The sequence below is a fragment of the Episyrphus balteatus genome, chromosome 2 (assembly GCF_945859705.1).
Source record: "Episyrphus balteatus chromosome 2, idEpiBalt1.1, whole genome shotgun sequence".
In the NCBI taxonomy this organism is placed as follows: domain Eukaryota; kingdom Metazoa; phylum Arthropoda; class Insecta; order Diptera; family Syrphidae; genus Episyrphus; species Episyrphus balteatus.
The window spans coordinates 81,056,261-81,077,199 of NC_079135.1; the positions used below are offsets into that span (position 1 = coordinate 81,056,261).

The 20,939-nt window shown below is 30.7% G+C and overlaps 2 protein-coding genes across 5 annotated transcripts; one reads left to right on the forward strand and one right to left on the reverse strand.

Annotated features, from left to right (window-relative positions):
* The first annotated feature begins 5,066 nt into the window (after window positions 1-5,066).
* Window positions 5,067-9,267, forward strand: LOC129909100 (asparagine synthetase domain-containing protein CG17486). Of its 2 annotated transcripts, none has more exons than XM_055986060.1 (6): window positions 5,067-5,257; window positions 5,312-5,708; window positions 5,769-5,989; window positions 8,030-8,439; window positions 8,497-8,680; window positions 8,741-8,952. In XM_055986060.1, exons 1-6 carry the CDS (start codon window positions 5,189-5,191, stop codon window positions 8,828-8,830), a joined length of 1,371 nt encoding a protein of 456 aa, XP_055842035.1. In that variant the 5' UTR covers window positions 5,067-5,188; the 3' UTR covers window positions 8,831-8,952. The 2 variants fall into 2 exon arrangements, with proteins under 2 accessions (XP_055842035.1, XP_055842034.1); XM_055986059.1 differs by having other exon boundaries at window positions 5,074-5,257; window positions 8,728-9,267.
* A 76-nt stretch (window positions 9,268-9,343) lies between these two features.
* LOC129909101 (uncharacterized) lies at window positions 9,344-20,427 on the reverse strand. 3 transcript variants are annotated; one of them, XM_055986062.1, is made up of 9 exons: window positions 20,139-20,427; window positions 14,265-15,319; window positions 14,069-14,208; window positions 13,783-13,967; window positions 13,594-13,714; window positions 11,939-12,164; window positions 9,945-11,882; window positions 9,787-9,872; window positions 9,344-9,587 (listed from the first exon to the last, which is right to left on the reverse strand). In XM_055986062.1, the coding sequence occupies exons 1-9, from the start codon at window positions 20,162-20,164 to the stop codon at window positions 9,411-9,413; spliced, it is 3,954 nt and encodes a 1,317-aa protein (XP_055842037.1). In that variant the 5' UTR covers window positions 20,165-20,427; the 3' UTR covers window positions 9,344-9,410. The 3 variants fall into 3 exon arrangements, with proteins under 3 accessions (XP_055842037.1, XP_055842036.1, XP_055842038.1); XM_055986061.1 differs by lacking the exon at window positions 20,139-20,427 and adding an exon at window positions 19,437-19,569; XM_055986063.1 differs by lacking the exon at window positions 20,139-20,427 and adding an exon at window positions 19,331-19,509.
* Between the last annotated feature and the right edge of the window lie 512 nt (window positions 20,428-20,939).

Below are 20,939 nucleotides of genomic sequence, written 5' to 3' on the forward strand. Positions count from 1 at the left end.
CTACTGTTAGATTTTCGAACAATACCCTGTTTTTCCATTTCTGAAATTTGCCTACGAACTTCCTCTTCGTGTTTTGGGGGTAATCTATAAACTCTAGAATTTATTTGCTGATCCGTTGTTGTTCTTATCTCATGCATTATAGAATTTGTATTTGTAAGCGGACCACCCTCTTTAAAAATCAAACTTTGAAACCGTTTTAAAATTTTAATAACTTTTTCTCTTTCCTGTGGATTCAAATGTGAAAGATCTACATCATTTGCAGTTTCACTTGAGAGTTCATAATTTTCAATTTCTAATGTTTCTCCAGAATATAATTTTATTTTCGCGGTATTGCATAATTCTATAACTTTTCCTTTCATATCAATTTTAGTGAAATTTCTACTTATAATATCCATCCCAACAAGAAGGTCATAATCTTTATTAATTAGACTCATCTTGTGCCATTTTAATTTACTATTCTTTCCCATTCTGAATTCTTTTGGTACGTCAGTAACAACAATATCTATTAGTTCTTTTGTTTTGTTGTTAATCGTATTCAAAAAAATTGATTTGGTTTCTAATATAGGGAATTTACTACAATCAACCCTAGATGAGTTGATTAAACTTACTGTAGATCCAGTGTCAATCAACGTTCTATATTTTTTATCACTTATCGTAAAATTGCAAAAAATTTTATGTCCGAGGCTCAGTTCCGAAAATCCGATGCCGGATCGATATTATTTATTTCTTCGGAACCCATTTCCCCCGAACAACTTGGTTCAATACTACTTGTTAAATAATCTACATCCATCGGTTGTGGGTTTTGATGACTATTTCTGACCTGACCTGAAGGATTGAATACTTGTGCACTATTTTGTCTTTCTTGTCCATATCTACAGTTGTTTTGTCTCGTCTGTCCAGATCTAGTATTAAAAGGATGCCTAGCTTGCCCTGAACTATTGTGTGTTCTGTTATGGGCCTGAGGTACATGACTATTGTTATTTTGCCAAACTCTGTTATTATCGGTGGGTGTTGAATTGGATCTATTTACGAAACTAGTTCTATAATTTTTTTTTAAATTCCACTCACTATCTGGAATATACGTTCTTAGTATGTCGATAATTGCACTTAAATCAAACTTGTTTCTTATTTCCCTAGATAACTGACCTACGGTGAGTTCTTTTATTTTAGCTATTAATAATTGCTTGCACGAATTAATTATTTCTACATGATTTAACTCATACAGTGCATAATCATGGCACTCTTTTAAAATTAATTCTATATTATTACATAAGTCTAAAATATTATTTACCTTCAAGTTGTTGATTTTATGCCAGACGTTGTTGATGTCGATCACCGGTCTGAAATGCTGAACAAGTTGCTTCCTAGTTTCTTTCCATGACTTTGGTCCATTTATATAAAGAATGGTCTTCGCCTCCCCAACGATTTTAATATTGTATATAGCCTTATATACTTCTGCATCCTCAGTGTCTGGGTTATCTGCTAGATGGGTGTCAACACAGGTGATAAATTGCGTTAACTCATCCCTCGCTCCTCCAAAAGCTTTTATATGAGCTATGCTTTTATAAAGCGGTAACCCTGATGTAGCTGGTGGAGCCGAAGCTGCTGGCACTCTCTGCTCCCATAGTTGCTGCTGTTGTCTTTGAATCTCTTGCTGCTGCGAAGTGAGCTGCTGCTGTTGTTGTTGGACAGCAGTGAGTGTGTTTAAAGTGGTTACAATATTCTGTAGAATCGCTTCCATTTTATGGTTAATTCCACGATTTGCGTCAAATTCTTGAGATCTGCTTTCTCGACCAATTTTGAAGAATAGCACTGATTAATGACTGTTCACAGAATTATCACAATTTACGATAGAATATAATTACGACTGATTTGTAGTCTAAATTATATATATGTATATCTTTATATCTTTTTTTTTCAAGGTTGATATTAAACACAAAGTCACTTCTTTACCAGGGTGGTGGAGGGGTTGTGGATGGTAAACAACACAAATTCACTTTTTTTTATCAGGGTGGTGGCGGGGTTGTGGATGGTAAACAACACAAAAGTTTTTTTTTTTTTTTTTTTTTAATTATTTTTTCGACTGATTTTTAGTTAAACGAAAAAAAATTCTATTTTGCCGACTGCGCCAGTTATATATTAATTATAATATATTGTTACCAAAGAAAACAGTGTTTATTGTTCTTCGGGTCGATTGCGACTCCCGAATTAGTTTTATTGAAATTATCAATTAGGGTTGGGGTCAAAATTCTGCCGGGGTCAAAATTCTTTTGTCAAAATTCTGCTTTCAAAATTCTGCTTTACAAAATTCTGCTTTCAAAATTCTGCTTTTCAAAATTCTGTTTTTCAAAATTCTGTTTTTCAAAATTCTGCTTTTCATAATTCTGCTTTTCAAAATTCTGCAAAAAATTAAAAAAGGGTTTGGAAAATGTTAAAAAGCGCGCGCTTTTTAACATTTTCCAAACCCTTTTTTAATTTTCTGCAGAATTCTGTAAAATCATCTTTTTGAAAAATTATCTGCTTATTTGATTACTTACCTACATAATTTGTCATTTTTTAAATGCGAATTAATTTTTGTTTTATAAATGAATAAATTTGAAAATATTAAGAAAAGGTTTTTAATATTAAACATTTCCGAAAATAACTAAAAATTTATTAATTTATCAAATAAAGATGAATATTCAAAAATTTGAATAAGAAAAGGAATAAACAACATCGGTTCCAATTAGTATACATATTTTATTGGAAAGAAAGTCAGTATATGCATTTCAAAAAATATTTGCGACACTTAAATAAAAAAATTTAGAAAAGTACCAATGCTGAATTACATTAATGAGGTGTCTTTTTCTTTAGCCAGCGCATATGCTATAAAAAAAAAAACAGAATTAGCAGAATTTTATTGTTCAAACATAGTGCTGGCAGAATTTTGAAAAGCAGAATTTTAAAAAGCAGAATTTTGAAAAGCAGAATAGAAAAAAAGCAGAATTTTGAAAAACAGAATTTTCGCTGAAAAAGCAGAATTTTGAAAAGCAGAATTTTGAAGCCAGAATTTTGACCCGATCCCTATCAATTAATCACTTAAAGCTAAGGTCAATGCATCCACTTTCCGTTGGCCTTCGAATATTGCAATGTATCGATTGTCAGCGGAAAGTGGTGTTAAATTACATTATGGGTTGCGAAGCAACACATATGTTCCGTCATCAAGTTTGCTGACTTGCATCTGTGTAACTCGCGTTTATAGTTCAGTTTCCCAACTATAAAATTAACGTGGCGTTAACCCTTAACCTGACTACACGGAGAAAAAATAAGGTATGAACCACCTTATTTCTGGTATATTTAACTTTAATGTAAAGTTTAAATAGGGATGACTCCCCAATAAAATGGAATTTACCTTACTTTTCTAGTAAATTTATAGCTTATGATTAACTTTACAGTAAAGCCTTTTTTGTATGAATTTCTAATAGAAATTACTAGAAAGTTAGGTACATATTTAATCTTACTATAAGGCTGAAAATACTGATTTTTAAAGTAAATTGAACTTCTCTATGGAGGGTATATAATTTAGTTACAGATTGGATCAAATAGAGTCAATTTCATTTTTATTGATGACATTTTTCTAAATAAAATTGTATGCATTTATCTTACAAAAATTAACATAAAAAAGTTGATTTTTGTAATTATTGAAAAGCATAACTATAGGTAACACGTACTTAATCCTCAAAGCTATTTAGAAGTAAGTAACGTATGACCCTGTTATATTTTTCAATAATTACAAAAATCACCTTTTTTTATTTTAATTAATTTTTGTAAGATAAATGCATACAATTTTATTTAGACAAATATCATCAACAAAAATTAAATTGACTTTATTTGATCCAATTGTTTGCGAATTCTTTATGAATTAATGTAATTATCCCGCACTCGTCACCTAAAAGCTTTGACAAAAAATAAAAATTAAACACAAATGGAGAACAAATGGCGCACTTTTCAATGACAGCTTTAAGAGTTTTTTCTGTGTATCGAGGGCACTGATCTCTATTGGGGAAAATTCCTAGAATTCAGTATTATTATTACTTTAGTGTAAGGTAAAACTTATTCAAAGAATAGCTAAATTTGTAAAATATGTTTTACTAGAATCTTAAAGTGAAAAGATTCATACACTTTTTTGGTTGAAGGTATATTTGACTCTACGTAAAGAAAATATTGCTACTCGTAAGGTATATACTACTTTATTTTGTTCACCATAATTTTCTTGTAAAAATTACTTTACTGATCCAAGAAATGTTCAATACGTAAGGTAAATTTTACTCAAAATCTAGGGCTTTTTACTTTAATTACCTTACTAGTCATATGGAGTATAAAATACTAGATTCATTTTTCTCCGTGTATTAAGGCTTGGCCACACCGGAGGGTACGCGGTAGCGGTACGGGTAGCGGCAACGATATTTGTATTAAAAAAAATCCACACCCGAACGTTGATGTGTCAGATTGGAATTTTTTCCATACAAATACCCGTACCGTTACCTGTACCTCTACCGCGTACCCTCTGGTGTGGCCAAGCCTTTAAATTGGTTATTGGTATGGAAAAATATTTAAAGCTCAGTTAAATATTTAACTGAGCTTTAATTTTGATTATTGGTAAGGCCCATTGAATATAATTCAATATAAGTTGAGTTGAGGTCACTTGAACTTATATTGGCTTACAAAAAAGTTCATTAAAGTTAATTAAAGCCTAGTATTCAGATCGAGCTAGATTTTGGCTCCCATACAAATTATCGAAAAATTTAGCCGATCTAAAATTTATTTGAGAATCTTAGTCGGGTTTGAGGGCAGATTCAGCTTGAAAACCCTACATTCGTTTCAACTACATATTTTTTATATGTAGAGTACGCAGATCGAGCTAAATTTTAGCTCTCATACGAATTATCGATAACTTGTATGGGAATTTCATTTCGGATAAAATTTAGCTCGATCTGCGTACCAGGCTTGAAAGTAAACAAACAAACTTTTTATTGTGAGGAAAAGGTTTTGTATCTTGGCAGCACTGTTTTTGAACGAATGTCAACAAAAAGAATGGAAATAAAAGCAAAAATGTGTAAAATAGAGGTAAACAAGTAAACAAACCTTGAAAAACCCGCTTCCTTCAACCTCTAAAAAGATATTTGTAATTTGTAATAATTTAATTAAAATGTGTGGAATATTTTGTTGCATTTGCCTTGAAACTAATAACAAGCAACAAGATATAGAAATAGATGAAGTAAGTTAAATATCATTCTAGAACTCTTTTTAAATACCATATTTTCTCATATAGAGACTGGCTAAACTCCTACAAAATCGAGGACCCGACAATCACAACGTGATATCCAAAAACAACATTTTATTTGGAGGTTTTGTTCTTTGGCAACAAGGCCAATCTCCAACAAAACAACCAATTTGCTATAAAAACTGGACATTGTTATTAAATGGTGATATTTTTAATAAGGACACTCAAAATGAATGTTCAGATACAAGTTGGCTAATAGAGAAATTGGCAACTTGCTCGAATGATGATGATATTTTGAATATTTTCAAAAATCTCAAAGGACCATATAGCGTTATTCTATATGACTACGAAAGTAATAATGTTTATTTTGCAAGAGATCCATTAGGACGTAATTCATTGCTAATCGAAAGTGATTCAACATGTATAAGAATTCTAAGCAACTCTTGTAAGTCCTCTAATATGGTTTTAAGCTGGCGTTTTTCATTAGATTTTATTTCTCTTTTAGTTCTTGACCATTCCGGCCAAAACAAAACCTGCTTAGAACTTCCTCCACTTGGGCTGTTCAAAATAAATGCTGATAACCCAAAAACCGCTCTACTTTATCCATGGAAATCTTCAACTGATAACATGCAAAAGGATCTAGAAAAAATGGATGCAATTTTGCATGTCGAAATATCTAGTAAATGTATTGATCCTATTTGGCTATCGCCAGCTAAATTACTGAATGTAAGTAGTCCTATATATATATATTTTTTTAAATGCGTTAGTTACTACAGCACTTGTAATAACGAGAAACCAATTACTTGGCAAAGCCTTTTACCGAGACTTTGATAAGTTTTCGGAATCGAATATCAAAGACTTGATCGCTTATCTCAAAGTAAAAGTCTGCATATCTTTTTTTGCTATACACCTAAAAGCAATTGAATATGATCAGTAGAGTTGTTATTTTCAAAAAAGCTCAGCAATTTAAAGGTGCTAATTGTTATACGTAAAGTTTCATTTCATTATTTTAACGGCCATATTATTCACTAGTTTCAAAAATACATCTGGATGTAAAGTAATTTAAAAGTCTAAAATAAATCCAAATCCATGATATTCACTATCACGCAAACAAAAAATAGGCATTTTTAACTATTTTTTTTAAACTATTTTCATAGTTAAAATCGGGATAACTATTTTGGATTTGGATTTGTTTTTGACATTTAACAATTTTACATCCAGATGTATTTTTTAAACTAGTGAATAATATGGCCGTAAGCCTTAATAGCTTTTGGATTGTGTTTTAATTTTCGCCTTCAAATCACACATGCTTTGCTCAACTTGTTCTTATTTGATTTCTTATATGTATTTATACGTTTATTTTAATTATAGCTGCGTTCCTTTGGAAATATTTATCTATATTATTTTGGTTCAAACATTTAAATTTTTTGTAAAAATTCAAAAATCGAAATAAAGAGGTGCTATATTTTTTCATTTTGGTCCCTAACTTTCGAATAGTGAACTTTAAAGGCACAACTGTTAGGAGATTTTTTGAAATTTGGAACATTTTTCAAAAATTCAAATTTCGAAAACAATAGGGATTTTTTTTTTTTTATAATTTATGCGCACTAAAGGGAGATATATAAATACCCTTAATATGTTACCACAGTGCGAGCTTCAGGAAAATAGGGAGGGATTCAAAATGAGAAACCGATGCACATTAGTTTTAAAGCTCTGGACATTAAAATGGCAGGGAAAAACAGAGGCGGGTAATATATTTCACATTCGTGTGGTTCGGCTAAAGAAAGAATCTCTGTATTTGAGGGTACGTCCGAAGTTGGGCTCAAAGGTAAACTGATGAGCACTCCTAGAAGCGCGAGTATTACGGTTAAATTGTTTCAGGGGAGGAACGCAACTAGCTATTTCATCTGAACATTGTTTATAAAAGTACCGATAAACAATGAGAGACATGACACATTACGTCGGTGGTCTAGGGACGCAATTGTCTCTGTTATCGATCTATCATCTATCATTTTAAAAGCACGTTTTTGTATTCTGTCCAAGAAACTCAAATACGTTATCGGAGCACCTGCCCAGATGTGACAATTGTATTCAAGTTTTGGTCGAATGTAAGCTCTATAGATTACAGCTAGAACAGAAGATGAGAAGAATTTCTTGCATCTTCGGAGAAAACCTAAACATTTCGCAGCGTTTTTGGAGACATCGAATATGTGTTCATTCCACAGAAGGTGGTTTGTTACACTCATACCGAGAATGGAAAGTTTCACAGTTTCCATTGATCAATGCTGTCAAGATCAGAATTTAATGAGGTTATCATATTTTGTCGTTGAAGTTCCACATCTGAAGGACTTGGGTGTGAATCCTCAAACGAATATGAAAAACTGAGGGTACTATCATCAGCGAAGCAATTTCTGTCATATGCCACAAGAGATCATTTTATTTACGAAAAAAATCTCAAATGGAAATTGACATAATCCGTAAAAAAACTGTGCCCGTAAAAAAATCAAATTTGTTTATTCTCCATACATGTGTGACCCACCTTCTTCAAGTTCTGATATTTTTTTAAATTTTTGAAAAATTTAGGAGGCAGAAATAATAGAGCGAAAGTGATTCATAAACGTTGAAAAAATATCTCCTTAAACTCTTTAGTCTGGAGTTTCTTTTCAAGATATCAGTATTTTATCATATCATAAATTTTACGTAACTTTACGAAACTTAAGTGACAAATTTAACACAGTTTTTGTTATAGCTTATACTTTATTTTAGGATTACTTTGATTTCTACGAACTATGCAACGCGCACAAAAACTCTGAAACTATTTATGATTATTTGTTAGATGACAAAATCATTAATCAGTCTATTGGCCGCTTTCTCATTTTGTTAAGAAATTCAGTCAAAGAACGAGTTTCATTTACTCCAAATTACTGCAACGTATGCATTGAGACTCTTAAACCAGAATGTAAACATTCAAAAATAGCAATTCTATTCTCAGGAGGAATTGATTGTACTATTTTGGCAATAGTTGCTAATGAATTTGTTGATATTGAGGATTCAATTGATTTAATAAATGTAGCTTTCGAAGCGCCTAAAGCAAAAAGTGATATTAACTGGGATGTACCAGATCGATGTTCTGCTAAAGAATCTTTTGAAGAATTGAAGAAACTTTGTCCGTCAAGGTAAATTATTTAAATGGGTTTAAATTGTTTTTTTCTTAACTTAAAATATTTATTTAGAAAGTGGAATTTCATTGAAGTCAACGTTACAAGAAAAGAGCTGAATGACGAGCTTCAATCGCACATTAAACATCTAATTTATCCTCTCAATACTATTCTTGATGAATCGTTGGGATGTGCTTTTTGGTTCGCTTCAAGAGGCAATGGTTATTGCAATGGGAATATTTATAAATCATCTGCAAGGGTAAGCGATAAGAAACTTTAATTTTTTTGATATAACGTTTGTTTTAGGTTGTTTTAATAGGTAGTGGAGCTGATGAACTATTTGGAGGCTACACAAGACACAGAAATGCATTCAACCGTTGTAATGGTTCACACGAAGAAAAGCTCATAAGTCTTTCAGAGGAATTGGATCTAGACTGGGAGCGCCTTCCTTCGAGAAATTTAGGTAGAGATGACAGAGTTATAGCTGACAATAATAAAACTTCCCGAGCACCGTTCATTCAGGAAGACATAACACAATTTGTTCGTAGTTTTGAGCCTGAGCAACGATGTTGTTTTACACTCGAACAAGGTGTTGGTGATAAATTGTTCCTTAGATTGAGTGGTTACCAGTTGGGTTTGAGAAATTCAACGAGGCTGAAAAAACGTGCAGTACAATTTGGTTCAAGGATTGCTAATAAAAATCAAAACGCCAAAGATATATCTTTAAATATTCAGTAGTAGATTTGAATTTTATTTATAAACATACATTAATGTTTTGTTCTAGTTTAATAAATACATAAACTTTAGGATATAAATTTTAACAAAAAAAATAGTTGCAATTAAATAAATTATAATTATTATGGAAAAAAGAAATAACATTAACAAACAAAAGCAAAGTGCTTATATTGTTAAACATTTTATAACATTTTGTACATTATTTTAGAAAAGCTTAAATATAAATGAAAAAAAAAACTTCTATCTTTGTATTCCTACGTAATTTGATTGGTTTTTTCTTCTTCTGATGCATTAAAAATTTCAGCTGAGAAAATATCAAAATCAAAGTCTGAAAGATGAGTTTGGGTGCCAAGTTCCATATTTGCACAAAGTTCTATGTCCTCACAGAAATCATCATCAATGTAAAAGTCTTCGGTGGATTTGGATACTTGCTGAAAAATGATTAAAAATATTATATTAGATACTAAAACAAGTCCATTCAAAATTGGTTTAATAACTTCTAATGGGTTCTGCATACAAATTTCTAACTTTATGCAGTGTCCCAAATATTTTGAACAAACCTATTCTTATCAAGAAATATTCAGATGGGGAAAAAACACTCGATAAGTTCATATTTCTTTTACGTCTTACCTGCAATCCAAAATTCCTTTTCAAAGGTGTAAGTAACAGTTCTGAAAACGTTTCATTATGTATATCCTCACCAGTGTTCGAGTGAACTAAAAACAAAATAAATAAAAGTACATAATATTAAAAACGAAATTTTGAAAACTCAAGTTATTAATTCCTACCGATGTCATCAACAACAAATAATTTATGACCGCAGTTCAAACACGTTAATTTACCAACTTTAATTTTAAAGTCTTTATTCTTGTCCTGAAAGAAGGGTGTATTTAATAATGCCGCCTTATTTGTTTTCTTCTCTGAAATATCTTCATTTTCAACTCCAGGTGATATCTTTGGTTTTCGAAGACGCTTAAATATTTCCGATCCATAAATGGAATGCCTTGCCGTTAGTGCTCTTGTCGTTGGTGTTTGACGTATGTAATAACTTCCAAGATCGGATGCTCGTCTATCCAACTTTTTGAAATTCAATGTTAACATTGGACTTTGATTTGGTGGATGTTCGAGAGGCTCAGATGTACTTTCGGAATCAGTTTTGCGCTTTGAAATTTGATCTTCTAGTTTTTCCTCATTGGCTTTCATACTTTCATTTTTATTTTGCAAAACTACGTTCATTTTGGAAATATTTCTTTCACAATCATCGGAATTTTTCGAATTTTCGAAATTCGAATTTATTTTCTTTTTATCATCAGAGCTTGAATAACCTGATTGAATGTTTTTCTTCAGTTTTGGTGAGCTTGACTCACTGACTATGGATTTAGAAAACGATTCGAATTTATTAACTGCATCTTTCACCGATATACGTCTCTGATTTTTTACAACTTGGTCGCATTTTTGTTTTTCTCGTCGCCATAACGAATTTTCGAAATCCGATGACACATGACTTCTTGAGAAGAATTCATTGATGCTATTTTGATCAACTGGAGTTGGCTCAGATTTTGGATTTGACAATTTTTCTGTAGTCTGTGTTGGTTTCGATGCAGATGTATTGTAATTCACTAGGTTCTCGACCGGTGACTGAGTTTTAGCTGGCGAATGAACTACTGGCTTAGGATTTTGTTTCGAAACAAGATTAAAGAATTTAATGTAATCCGATATTTGGGAGACATTTTTCTGTCCCTGTTCGATGGAATTATTTTCGATAGCTGACTGGGCCAAATCATCTTCTTTCTTTGTTGGTGTTTTGTTCTTTTTCGAATTTGGCCGAATTCGAATATTCACATTGTAGAGTTTATTCGATGACGGGTCTTCAGATTTTAATGCATTGTATTTATTTTTCTCTACAATTTCAATCTGATTGATTGCTGCATCATCATCGTTTGATTTTATTTCCAAATGAACTATCGGTGAAATGGATTGATTAGATAACCATGCAGTTTTTCGAAGTTTATTACTTCGAGCAATCGGTGTTTCGGGGATAGAAACTTCTCCAATTTCGAATCCATATTGAGGACTATTGGGAGAAGATGTTTGCGAAGGAACCAACATTTCAGATGGTTCGTTTGATTTGTTCATTTGTGAATAGACAAATAATTGTCTAGCTGACAAACGATCTTCTTTGAAGATATGTTTTCGTTTTTTAATTGTACTTGTTCGTTCACTGATCATTGGACCGAAACCTTTGTTGTATAATAAACTTGAAATTCCTTCTGAAGGGTGTTTCTTTGAAATCATTTTTTCACCCTCAAATGATGTATCTATTTTGTCATTCGAATCAAGTGATACTTCGCTAAGAGCTTCAGTCAGTTCAGTTGTATCTGAAATTCTTTTTTCGGCCAACATATTCAAACCCAACTTTAGTACATTATCAAATGATTTTTGACGATTTTCTCTAAGCATTGGAAGCTGGGCATTTTGCAAGTAAATTAACTTTGCCATTTCATCGTAATCAAAGTCTGCGAAGGGAATAGAACAATTAAGCATTTCCCAGAGCATCAAGCAAATGCCATAAATATCGCTTTGTATCAATGGGAACACAAACCCAGTACGGTTGGAAAGTAGTTCGGGAGCTTGATGATTATGTTTTGAAAACATTTTTCGGTATTCTATGTTGTAAGGGCGTAATTTAGGTGGAAGTTGGCTTATATTTGTAGCGAACTCGTTTTCTGAAAATGAAAAACGTTATAGAATTATGGGAAATTTTTATATTTTCGAAACTTACCATATTTATCATTTTGAAAGAATTCCATAAGTTCATCCCTCAATTCTTGATTTGTGGTTGTTGTTAATTCAAACGATGTTAGTTTAACTGCCTTTGACAAGTGGCACATTACTACACTGTGTGTAGAAATATTCGAATGTATCAATCCATGTTTGTGTAGATAGGTTACCGCACTCGTAATTTGAAGGGTGTAAAGCAGACAAATTGAGATTGGAATACATCCTCCCTGAAATATTTGATTAGTTTAATGGGCTTATAGGTATGTTTTTAGTTAATGAGGTAAACTAACAAAAAATTGGATTAAAAACATATATTTGGTCGAAACCTAAGCACAAAGCATGTTTAATCTTCCAAATGGTACTGAATCTAAACATAATTATAACGAATTTGGTTTTAGCTAGTAGTACATATTGTATCTTCCTACTTATTAAAATTGGGACGATACTTTAAAAGCTTTGCAAAATTATAATATTTTGTATCAGATTTGTTTGATGAAAATTATTATTTAACACTAATATTACATTTTGGTCACGGTGGCGTATGCGCAACAGTTTCTTCCATTTAAAAACTAAAAGCTAGATTTATTGCTTCATACAAAATATGGTATTTTATTACCATAGCTAATATGCCACCTTTCTTACTCGTAGGTATTCCATAGCATGATAAAGATCTTTTCAGATTTTTCGTGGAACTGAAGGTGAACAAAACAGTGTGTCTTTTTGAAAGGAAAACAGAGAAATCGGAATTTGTACTAAACAAACTGACAAAAATAATACCCCAATGAAAATTGGTAAACAAAAAATATTACATTTAAAACAATAATCATGAATCTGAGCAGTCTTTTGAAAGGTTTTTTTTTTGTTAAATAAGGAAAAGTTGTGATGATTCCCAAAAACCAATAGTATAAATGACCCCTTAGGGAACTTTATTAAAAATGTTGTTTTTGCCATTGGAATTGCGAATTAAATATGTAATTCCATTCCTATATTTTTTCATGTGAGAGTATATTTTTTTTTGAGGTGAAGACAAAATGGCAGCTCATTGTAAAACTAATTTAGAATAATGGTAAATTATTGAAATTTAGCAATAATGTTAATCTTGAGATGAAAACCAAGAATCTATTAAAGGGTCTATAAAAATATGGTGGATTAAAGGTTGCATTTTTAATAGTTACAACAATTGATGGGGTACCTTTATTCAATTACATAATATCGTTACATTTGGGATAAGAACCAAAAATTAATACACTTCATAAAATTATTTCGGGTGAAGGAGTTTTCTTTTACAAATAGGAAGCGAAGGAAACGTAAGATATGTAGGTATGTGCAAAAAATCAGTTTAAAAAATATTACCCAATTAAAAATAGCAATGATGTTAGAAGCCAAAAACCTGAGAAGGCCAATTTTCGAAATACCATACAAAAATTTGAAACTACTTCATATTTTGTGTGGAAAGTTCGATTTTGCCTTATTGAATTAACTATGTATTCGTTTCCTTAAAGTGCCTAGTAAGATCTCAAAAAAGAATGTAATATTATTTTGTGGCTTAAACATACTCTTTAAAAAAAATGAGGTAATATTGAATAATACAATAAGAGATTTTTCCTTTAAATAATTATAAATGTAAAAAAAACATCAAAAAAAAACCAGCCTTACCTCTTGATGAATGAAATGATGTAAAGAATAATCTAAAGGCTCCAATATTAAAGAATCCAAATCACACTTATTGTCCACTGTTATACCCATCAATAAAGCAATATCTGGATGACGAATTTTACTGAAAGAAAGTTATAAATGATAGTTGATTTTCAAAAAAACACCAAGCTTTTGTAGTAAGAAAATTACCGAAAAACTTCATAATTTAATTGAAGAGTACTATTGGCAAAAACACAAGCTTTTGGTTTAAATTGTGTAACGGGCACACAGTGAAATGTTCCCGAATGAAGAGTTCCGTTTAAGGTCTCAAACACTTGGCGAGGACTCTTTTCGGAGACCTCATTTGAGTTGCATACTATTATTTCTTCGAAATGCTGAAAAAAATATTAATAAGTTTGGTTTAATTAATTTATGGCTCAATAAATTTTAAGAAAATGGAGTTATTTGTTCGATATAATAAAAGTCGAATTCTCACCATATCGGATGATATCTTTTTAACAATACTTCTTTCAATATTATTGCTTATATTTCGACTCCAAATATCTAAATTCTCCAATTCATGAACTAAATTGTGTTCTCTTAAAATTTTTTGATCATCAGCTGCTTTTGTTCCCACTAAAAAAATACAAATGAAGTATATTTTAACCAAAAACAATGATAATAATTCCTACCACTTGTACCATCCAAATCCGTGATAAGCACGTTTCCACTATGAAATTGATTATTCGAAAAAGACCCCGAAACACGAGACAGTCCAAGTCGATCATTCTCATTAAGAAATTGAAAGTTATCCTCAACGTATTGTTGATAGGTTGAAGTATTATTCAGTGCTACAATTCTCGACTCACTTTTAAGAAGTTTTTCTTCCAATTCTTCTTCAAGCTTTTCATTTAATGGCAAAGCATACTCTACTTCTTCGCCGTGTTTGTTAATCACCGTTTGGTACGGAGGATTTCTACTTAATCTGTGATCACTTGAAATAGATTTTCGTCCCCGGTTATCATCCGCCTCAAATTGTTTAAAGTTTGCTCTAAGTGCATCAAGACTCTGAAGATTCCTTGGGCTTTCATAAGCCCAATCGTCGTTGGGGGAAGACTCTTCTGTTTCTTGATTATGCTCTCTTATTGGTGTTTTAACATTAGCAAATGGATTTGAGTTATCTTTGAAAAATTTAGCAGGTGGACTAAGAAAGTTCTTTATGATATCCAATGTATCTGGGATACCATCGCATTGATCAATTAATTCAATAACAACATTCTCATAGATTTGTGTATCGTTGGATTGGTTCGTAGATGTGTTGGTTTGACTTCTTGTTTTGATACTATCGATTATTGGAAAAGACTGATTGCTTGGAGGTTTATCATAAATATTTCTTCTTGGAGGTGTATTGAAATCGTTTTGGTTTTGCTTCAAGATATTTACAGGAATTTCTTCATATAGACCATTTTCAAGAGGTTTTATTTTGTTTTTAGACTCAATACTATCAGTTATTGGGTATCTTTTTTCAAAAAATTGTTCGCTTTGGCCTCTTCGTTCGATTAACTTTTTACTTTGCTTACGAGACAAACGTACTGATCCTCCAATTTGTTGTCTTCGTCGCCATTCATTGAATTTTGATAAAGCTTTAACGTATGACTCGTCACGTGGTAGCTGATCGGTAGTAGTATTTCCCGAAAGTGGTGGTTCACTTTGGCGTCTTTTGCAGGAATTCGATGAGTCCAGTTCCCTATATTAAGAGAGTATTAAAATCAAAATATAAATTTAACTAAGAAGAAGAAAACGTAAACAAAAATTTAAATAATTTATCTTTTCATATACTCTTTCAGATTTTTCGACTTTATTTTTAGACTATTTTCTTTAATAGAAGAATTTGCTTAATTCCAATTTCAGACATTAGTGTGAATGCTTCTTAGAGTTCATAAGAGTGATATTATAATCTCTTTTGTATAAACCATTTCAAATTTCAATTGGTTTATACTGTAAATTTTGAAAAAAAAAATTCGAATAAATTTTTTAAACCTTTCGTCAAAGATTTAATTCACATCAACTTGTTTTTTTTTTTTTTGTCTGATTACACTGTGTAACACTCAAAAATCAAAATATACGTGGCGGAGACCTATCACGATTGGTAGAGCTAGTTGCACTCATTACGAAACCATATTTAAAAACTCCATAACACCCCCAAAATTTGGAGTTAGGGGCAAAAACAAATTGAAAAAATCTAGCTTCGTCAAGTTTTTACCCATTTTAGATTTCTTTACAGTTTAAGATAGAAGACCTTTAGACCTTTTTAACAATGTATAAAACATGTGGTTTGATTTAACCACCTAGAATTTTTAAGCTGACAAAGTTAAAAAATTCCATTTTTTTCGTCTTTTACTCAGCTTCGAGATCAATTTTCTGTATCTGGGTTTAAATCGTAAAATTTTTTTTTCTAAGCCAATTTCTAACTGATTTTCATAAAAAATACCTCGTTTGATATGGAAATAAATATTTTTTTTAGAATATTTATTTGAAATTCGACGAATATTAAATTAAAATATTTAATACACACAATTTGCATTGAATTTTGTTTTCAATGCAAAAGTTCTTGTATTGTAATAACATTTTTGAAAATGCAAAATATTTATATTTGCAATAATATTTTTTTAAATGATGTATTTTTTTTTTGTAATCGATATTTTTACAGCAGTGGTTCAAACATGCAAATTACAAAAAGAACTTCATAAAACGAAGATTTAAATATGTATGCAAGGATTTTAATTAGTTTAACGCTCTATTTAATTTCTTAGAATTAAAACTTTTCATGATGTTTTTTACTTATTGAATATTACGAATAAGGGCCAATTTTTCAAGAGTGTATTCTTTCCTAGGAATAAACGTTATTTTCAGAAACACTGAAAAAAGTGTATTTTTGAAATATTTGAATTGAAAAAAAAGTTGATTGCAAATACATAACTTCGAAAAATAGGGTATCATATTCCTAATCATAACTTGAAAACTATTTAAAACTTAACACGAATTTAAAATCCATATTGTCTATGAATAAGATAAACCTTAATTATGCTAAGTACTGAAAAGCTGAAAATATAGCAAAGTATAATAAAAAAAACTTTGAATCAACAAACACAATTTTAAACCTCGCCTTTCGAGGTAGGCATGTTCCTTGTTCCTACATTTTTCTTACGAATTCTAATGTCTTATACAATACAGGAATTCATCATGAAATTCAAATCTTTTGTGAAAATTAAAAATAGTAAACACATACACAAAAATTAGTTGGGGGTGATTTTTCAGGCACATTGAGACGAACATAACAAAATATTTTTTTTCGTCTCAAAAACGTGTGGTTTGGCCGCCATTTTGAAAAACACGTTTTTGTGATTTTCTCGGCACCTGTTGATTGTAGAATAGATTTTTTTCTCTTGTTTTGTAGAAAAACGTATTTTCAAATTTTTTAATTAAATAATATTTTTTTTGTAATGTTTCTCTATACGAATAAAAAATAAAATTTTCGGAGATGATTTTTTTCTGACTTTGGATTCAAAATCAGCACCCCAAAAACATTCAGAAAAGTATATTTTGGTTCTTCGGTCAAAAAAAAAAGTGAATTTTGTTGAGCAGTATTATCATTGTAGCCAACAAAAATATTGAATTCGTCAGGTTATAACTGAAAATATTTTTTACTTGCGATATAGGTACTATATATATCAAGTTATGCATTCGTACAAAAAAAAAAAGTTGAGATAACATTTTTCCATGACATTACGATGGTAGACAATGCCAAAAAAGTGGGTCCCGGAAGTCCGTCTGGTCTGTCTGTCTGTCTGTCAGTCTGTCAGTCTGTCAGTATGTCAGTCTGTCAGTCTGTCAGTCTGTCAGTCTGTCAGTCTGTCAGTCTGTCAGTCTGTCAGTCTGTCAGTCTGTCAGTCTGTCAGTCTGTCAGTCTGTCAGTCTGTCAGTCTGTCAGTCTGTCAGTCTGTCAGTCTGTCAGTCTGTCAGTCTGTCAGTCTGTCTGTCTGTATAAGGAGCTGCAGCCTAAACGGATGGACCGATTAATGTCAAACTTGGTATGTAGCGTTATTTGACGACTCTCCAGAGGGGTTTTTAGAATTAATTTTTTTGGACCAACAATAACGGTACTTGTCATATACCGATTTTAGTAAAATTAAAATATCTCGAAAACGGCTCCAACGATTTTGTTTAAAAAATTCAAATGTTAGTTTTAAGCTAAGGTCTATACTTCAATGAAAAAAATCATTTGAAAATCATTATTAACGGTACCTTTACGTACGTTTTTTTTTCAAATTCGAATATCTCCGAAATTTCTTATTCGATTTCAACGAAACTTTTTGTAAAGAAGCATTTATTTAATTTAAATATAAACCAAAAATAAAATTTTCAAAAAAATTATTTTTGGATTTTTAAAAACATTTTGAAATTTTTTTTTTTTGAAAAATCAAATTTTCGAAAACGGGACATTGAATTTTTTTGAAATCTTGTTTTTAGATGTTGATTAGTGATTTCTACAAAATGGCATTACAATTTTATTTTAAAACTTTTTTCCAAAAAATTATTTTAAAAAAACGGCTCTAACGATTTTGAAAATTTTTTTTCTAAAATTGCACGTTAATATATCAATCAAAACTGCATACTTGTTTTGGAGGGCAATTTAATTTCAGAATTTATTTTATTTTTCCCAAATTTCTATATAAAAAGTCTTAAAAATTTAAGCAACTTTAACTCCAAGAGCAAGTTCGTGCGACCCAGTCGTGCATTTTATTTATGTTCGTCTTAATGCGCCTCTTTATATGAAATATCAAATTCAAATCCTTTCACAAAATTCTCAAATGATTCCCTAATGCCTGTAGTAGTACCTACTAATTTTGTGTTTTCACTAAACTGGTTCTAGTGGAATTGAGCATTGGAATGTGGTGAACAGAATTGCATATTAAGCTTGAAAAAAGTGAAAATTAATTTATCCCCTTTTGAAAAGTCACTCCTCAATTTATTTATTATTAATTTGTTTAAGGGCCATTATTTTCACTCGGAGTTGAACATAACTTGAGAATTTTTATATTAAAAATTCTCAAGTTATGTTCAACTCCGAGTGAAAAAAATGGCCCTAAGTGTGTTTCTTTTTTTTTTTATTTTTTTATTACCTAAATTTATAACATGTTATGAACAAATTATTCGGGAGAAATATTGGGGACTATTATGTATGAATACAAATTCCCTCTAATGTTTAAAACATGGGAACAAAAATAATAAAAAGTTTCCCTCGGCATTTTTTTAATATCGACAGTAATTTTTCAAGGGAGTTTCATAAAATCCGGGGGAAACAAATATCTCGAGGGAAATGAAATTCCCCTGGAGATTCACGATAGGTCTCAAATTCCGAGCTTAACAACAAAGCTTTAAAGAAGTAGTGAATTTAATGAACATAATGTAAAATTTTTACTTATGGATGGGCTAAAGATGTATGATTATAATAGGTATATAATTCATGCTTCAGAAGTCGCATTTCTTCTTTAATTTTTTTTTTTTTTTTTTTCATTTAGGTAACAAAACAAAATATTGTGTAGATAAATAATTTTTTTGTTCTAAGTATAGACATAATACTTGCGGTTCAAAATTTTCTTATTTTACCAATTCGAATGATAAAACTTGAAATTTATCATTTATGCCGAATTAATTTTTAATTAGTTGAGAAAAATAAATATTTTAAGAAATTTACATTTTTTATTTTAAGAAATCCAGCGAAAATAAGAAAAGGATTATAACTTATTTAATGATCTTCAAAAATAAAAAAAAAAACATTTATTGAACAAGATCTCACTCACTTGTCTAAAGAAACGGAAAGCAACGCCGAAAACATTAAATTTAAGAATCAAGATTGAACCAAACAATATCACAATAGCAGGTGTTTTGCATAACTTTAATAGGTTAGGTTAATTATTTTTTTTTGCTAAAGCAGCTTCCACTCTGACACTCTAAAAAAAAAGCCGTTAAACTAAACCGCTTAATTTGTTGTTAGGTACCTTTCTCACAAAAAGAAAAAGAGCGCTATAGAGTAAAAATTGTCATTCACTTAACAAGACTGATCTTAAATTAAACTAAATACCAATACTCTTTTCTCTATAAGCGCATTCAATACCGATCAGGGCACTATCAGACAAGAACTATCTTGATAACACTCTGCTCATAGACGATTCAGAAAACTAATTTCCCCTGTACTAACAAATTTTGTATAAACCGAATATGTAATTACGCGGGCAAGAACCGCAACCATCAAAAATAAATAAAACTATGTAACAAAGGAGAAGAATGTAGGTACTAGACTAGCCCGGTTATGAGTTTATAACTTATGCTAGAATTGTTTTTCTAAAGGAGATACGCATGAAAAGCCACCGCCACCATTAAACTGACCATTGTAGCAAGTTGGCATAACATAGTCACTGACCTGATTGTACTCGATTTAAAAAAATTACTGTTCGAATTTAGTTTGAAATATTGAGGGTTATTTCTATGCTAGTCAATCTTACCGTTTAATCCATTTTATCAAGCCCATATTGCACTATAGTCAAGTATTTAAAATTATTACAAATTATAATATCAGTTTATTTAAAATCACAGTTTATTGTTTTGTCTTTAAAAATATATTATTTATTATTATTTTTTTTTTTTTTGTACACAATTGAATATAGACTCTGTCAGGTATCACGGTATCACTTCACTTCACATTATTAGGATACTGAGATTTATTGTCTGAGACTGCTCTTAAGCTTGTTCAAGCATGCAAGGGAACTTGAAGGTAGTGGATTGATTTGTAAGCTGGGCCTGAGTTTAACTTGAGATTATGTACAAGTATCGACTTGTAGTTTTCAAAAGATTGATTAGGAGTTTTTAAAACGTACATATAACTACAACGGATTGTTAAAGTATTATTTGAAGCTTGAAACTTTTTTTTTGGAATTCCTATAGGTAGCTAGCAGGTAAAAGGTATTTTTTCTTTTTTAACAATCAATCTACTTTATTAGCTTTTGATAAAGTTAAGTCTGTTAGTATAAGATATTAGGTATATATAAAGTTTAAAGATGAATCACAGAATTATAGTTTTTTTTATTTAGCTACTTAATTATTATTAATTAATTAATTTTGTATATGTTCGAATAAAAAGGATATGAAATAGAAAAAAGTAGCAAATCTTAGTTCATAACCAGTAACCCCATTCATAACTAAAAGTTGTTAGCTTAGATAAAATTTAAATGACAATGTTTAAAAAAGAAAGTATGTAGGTATGTAGTACCTACGTAGTTACTAGTAGAGTAACTAAACCAAATTAT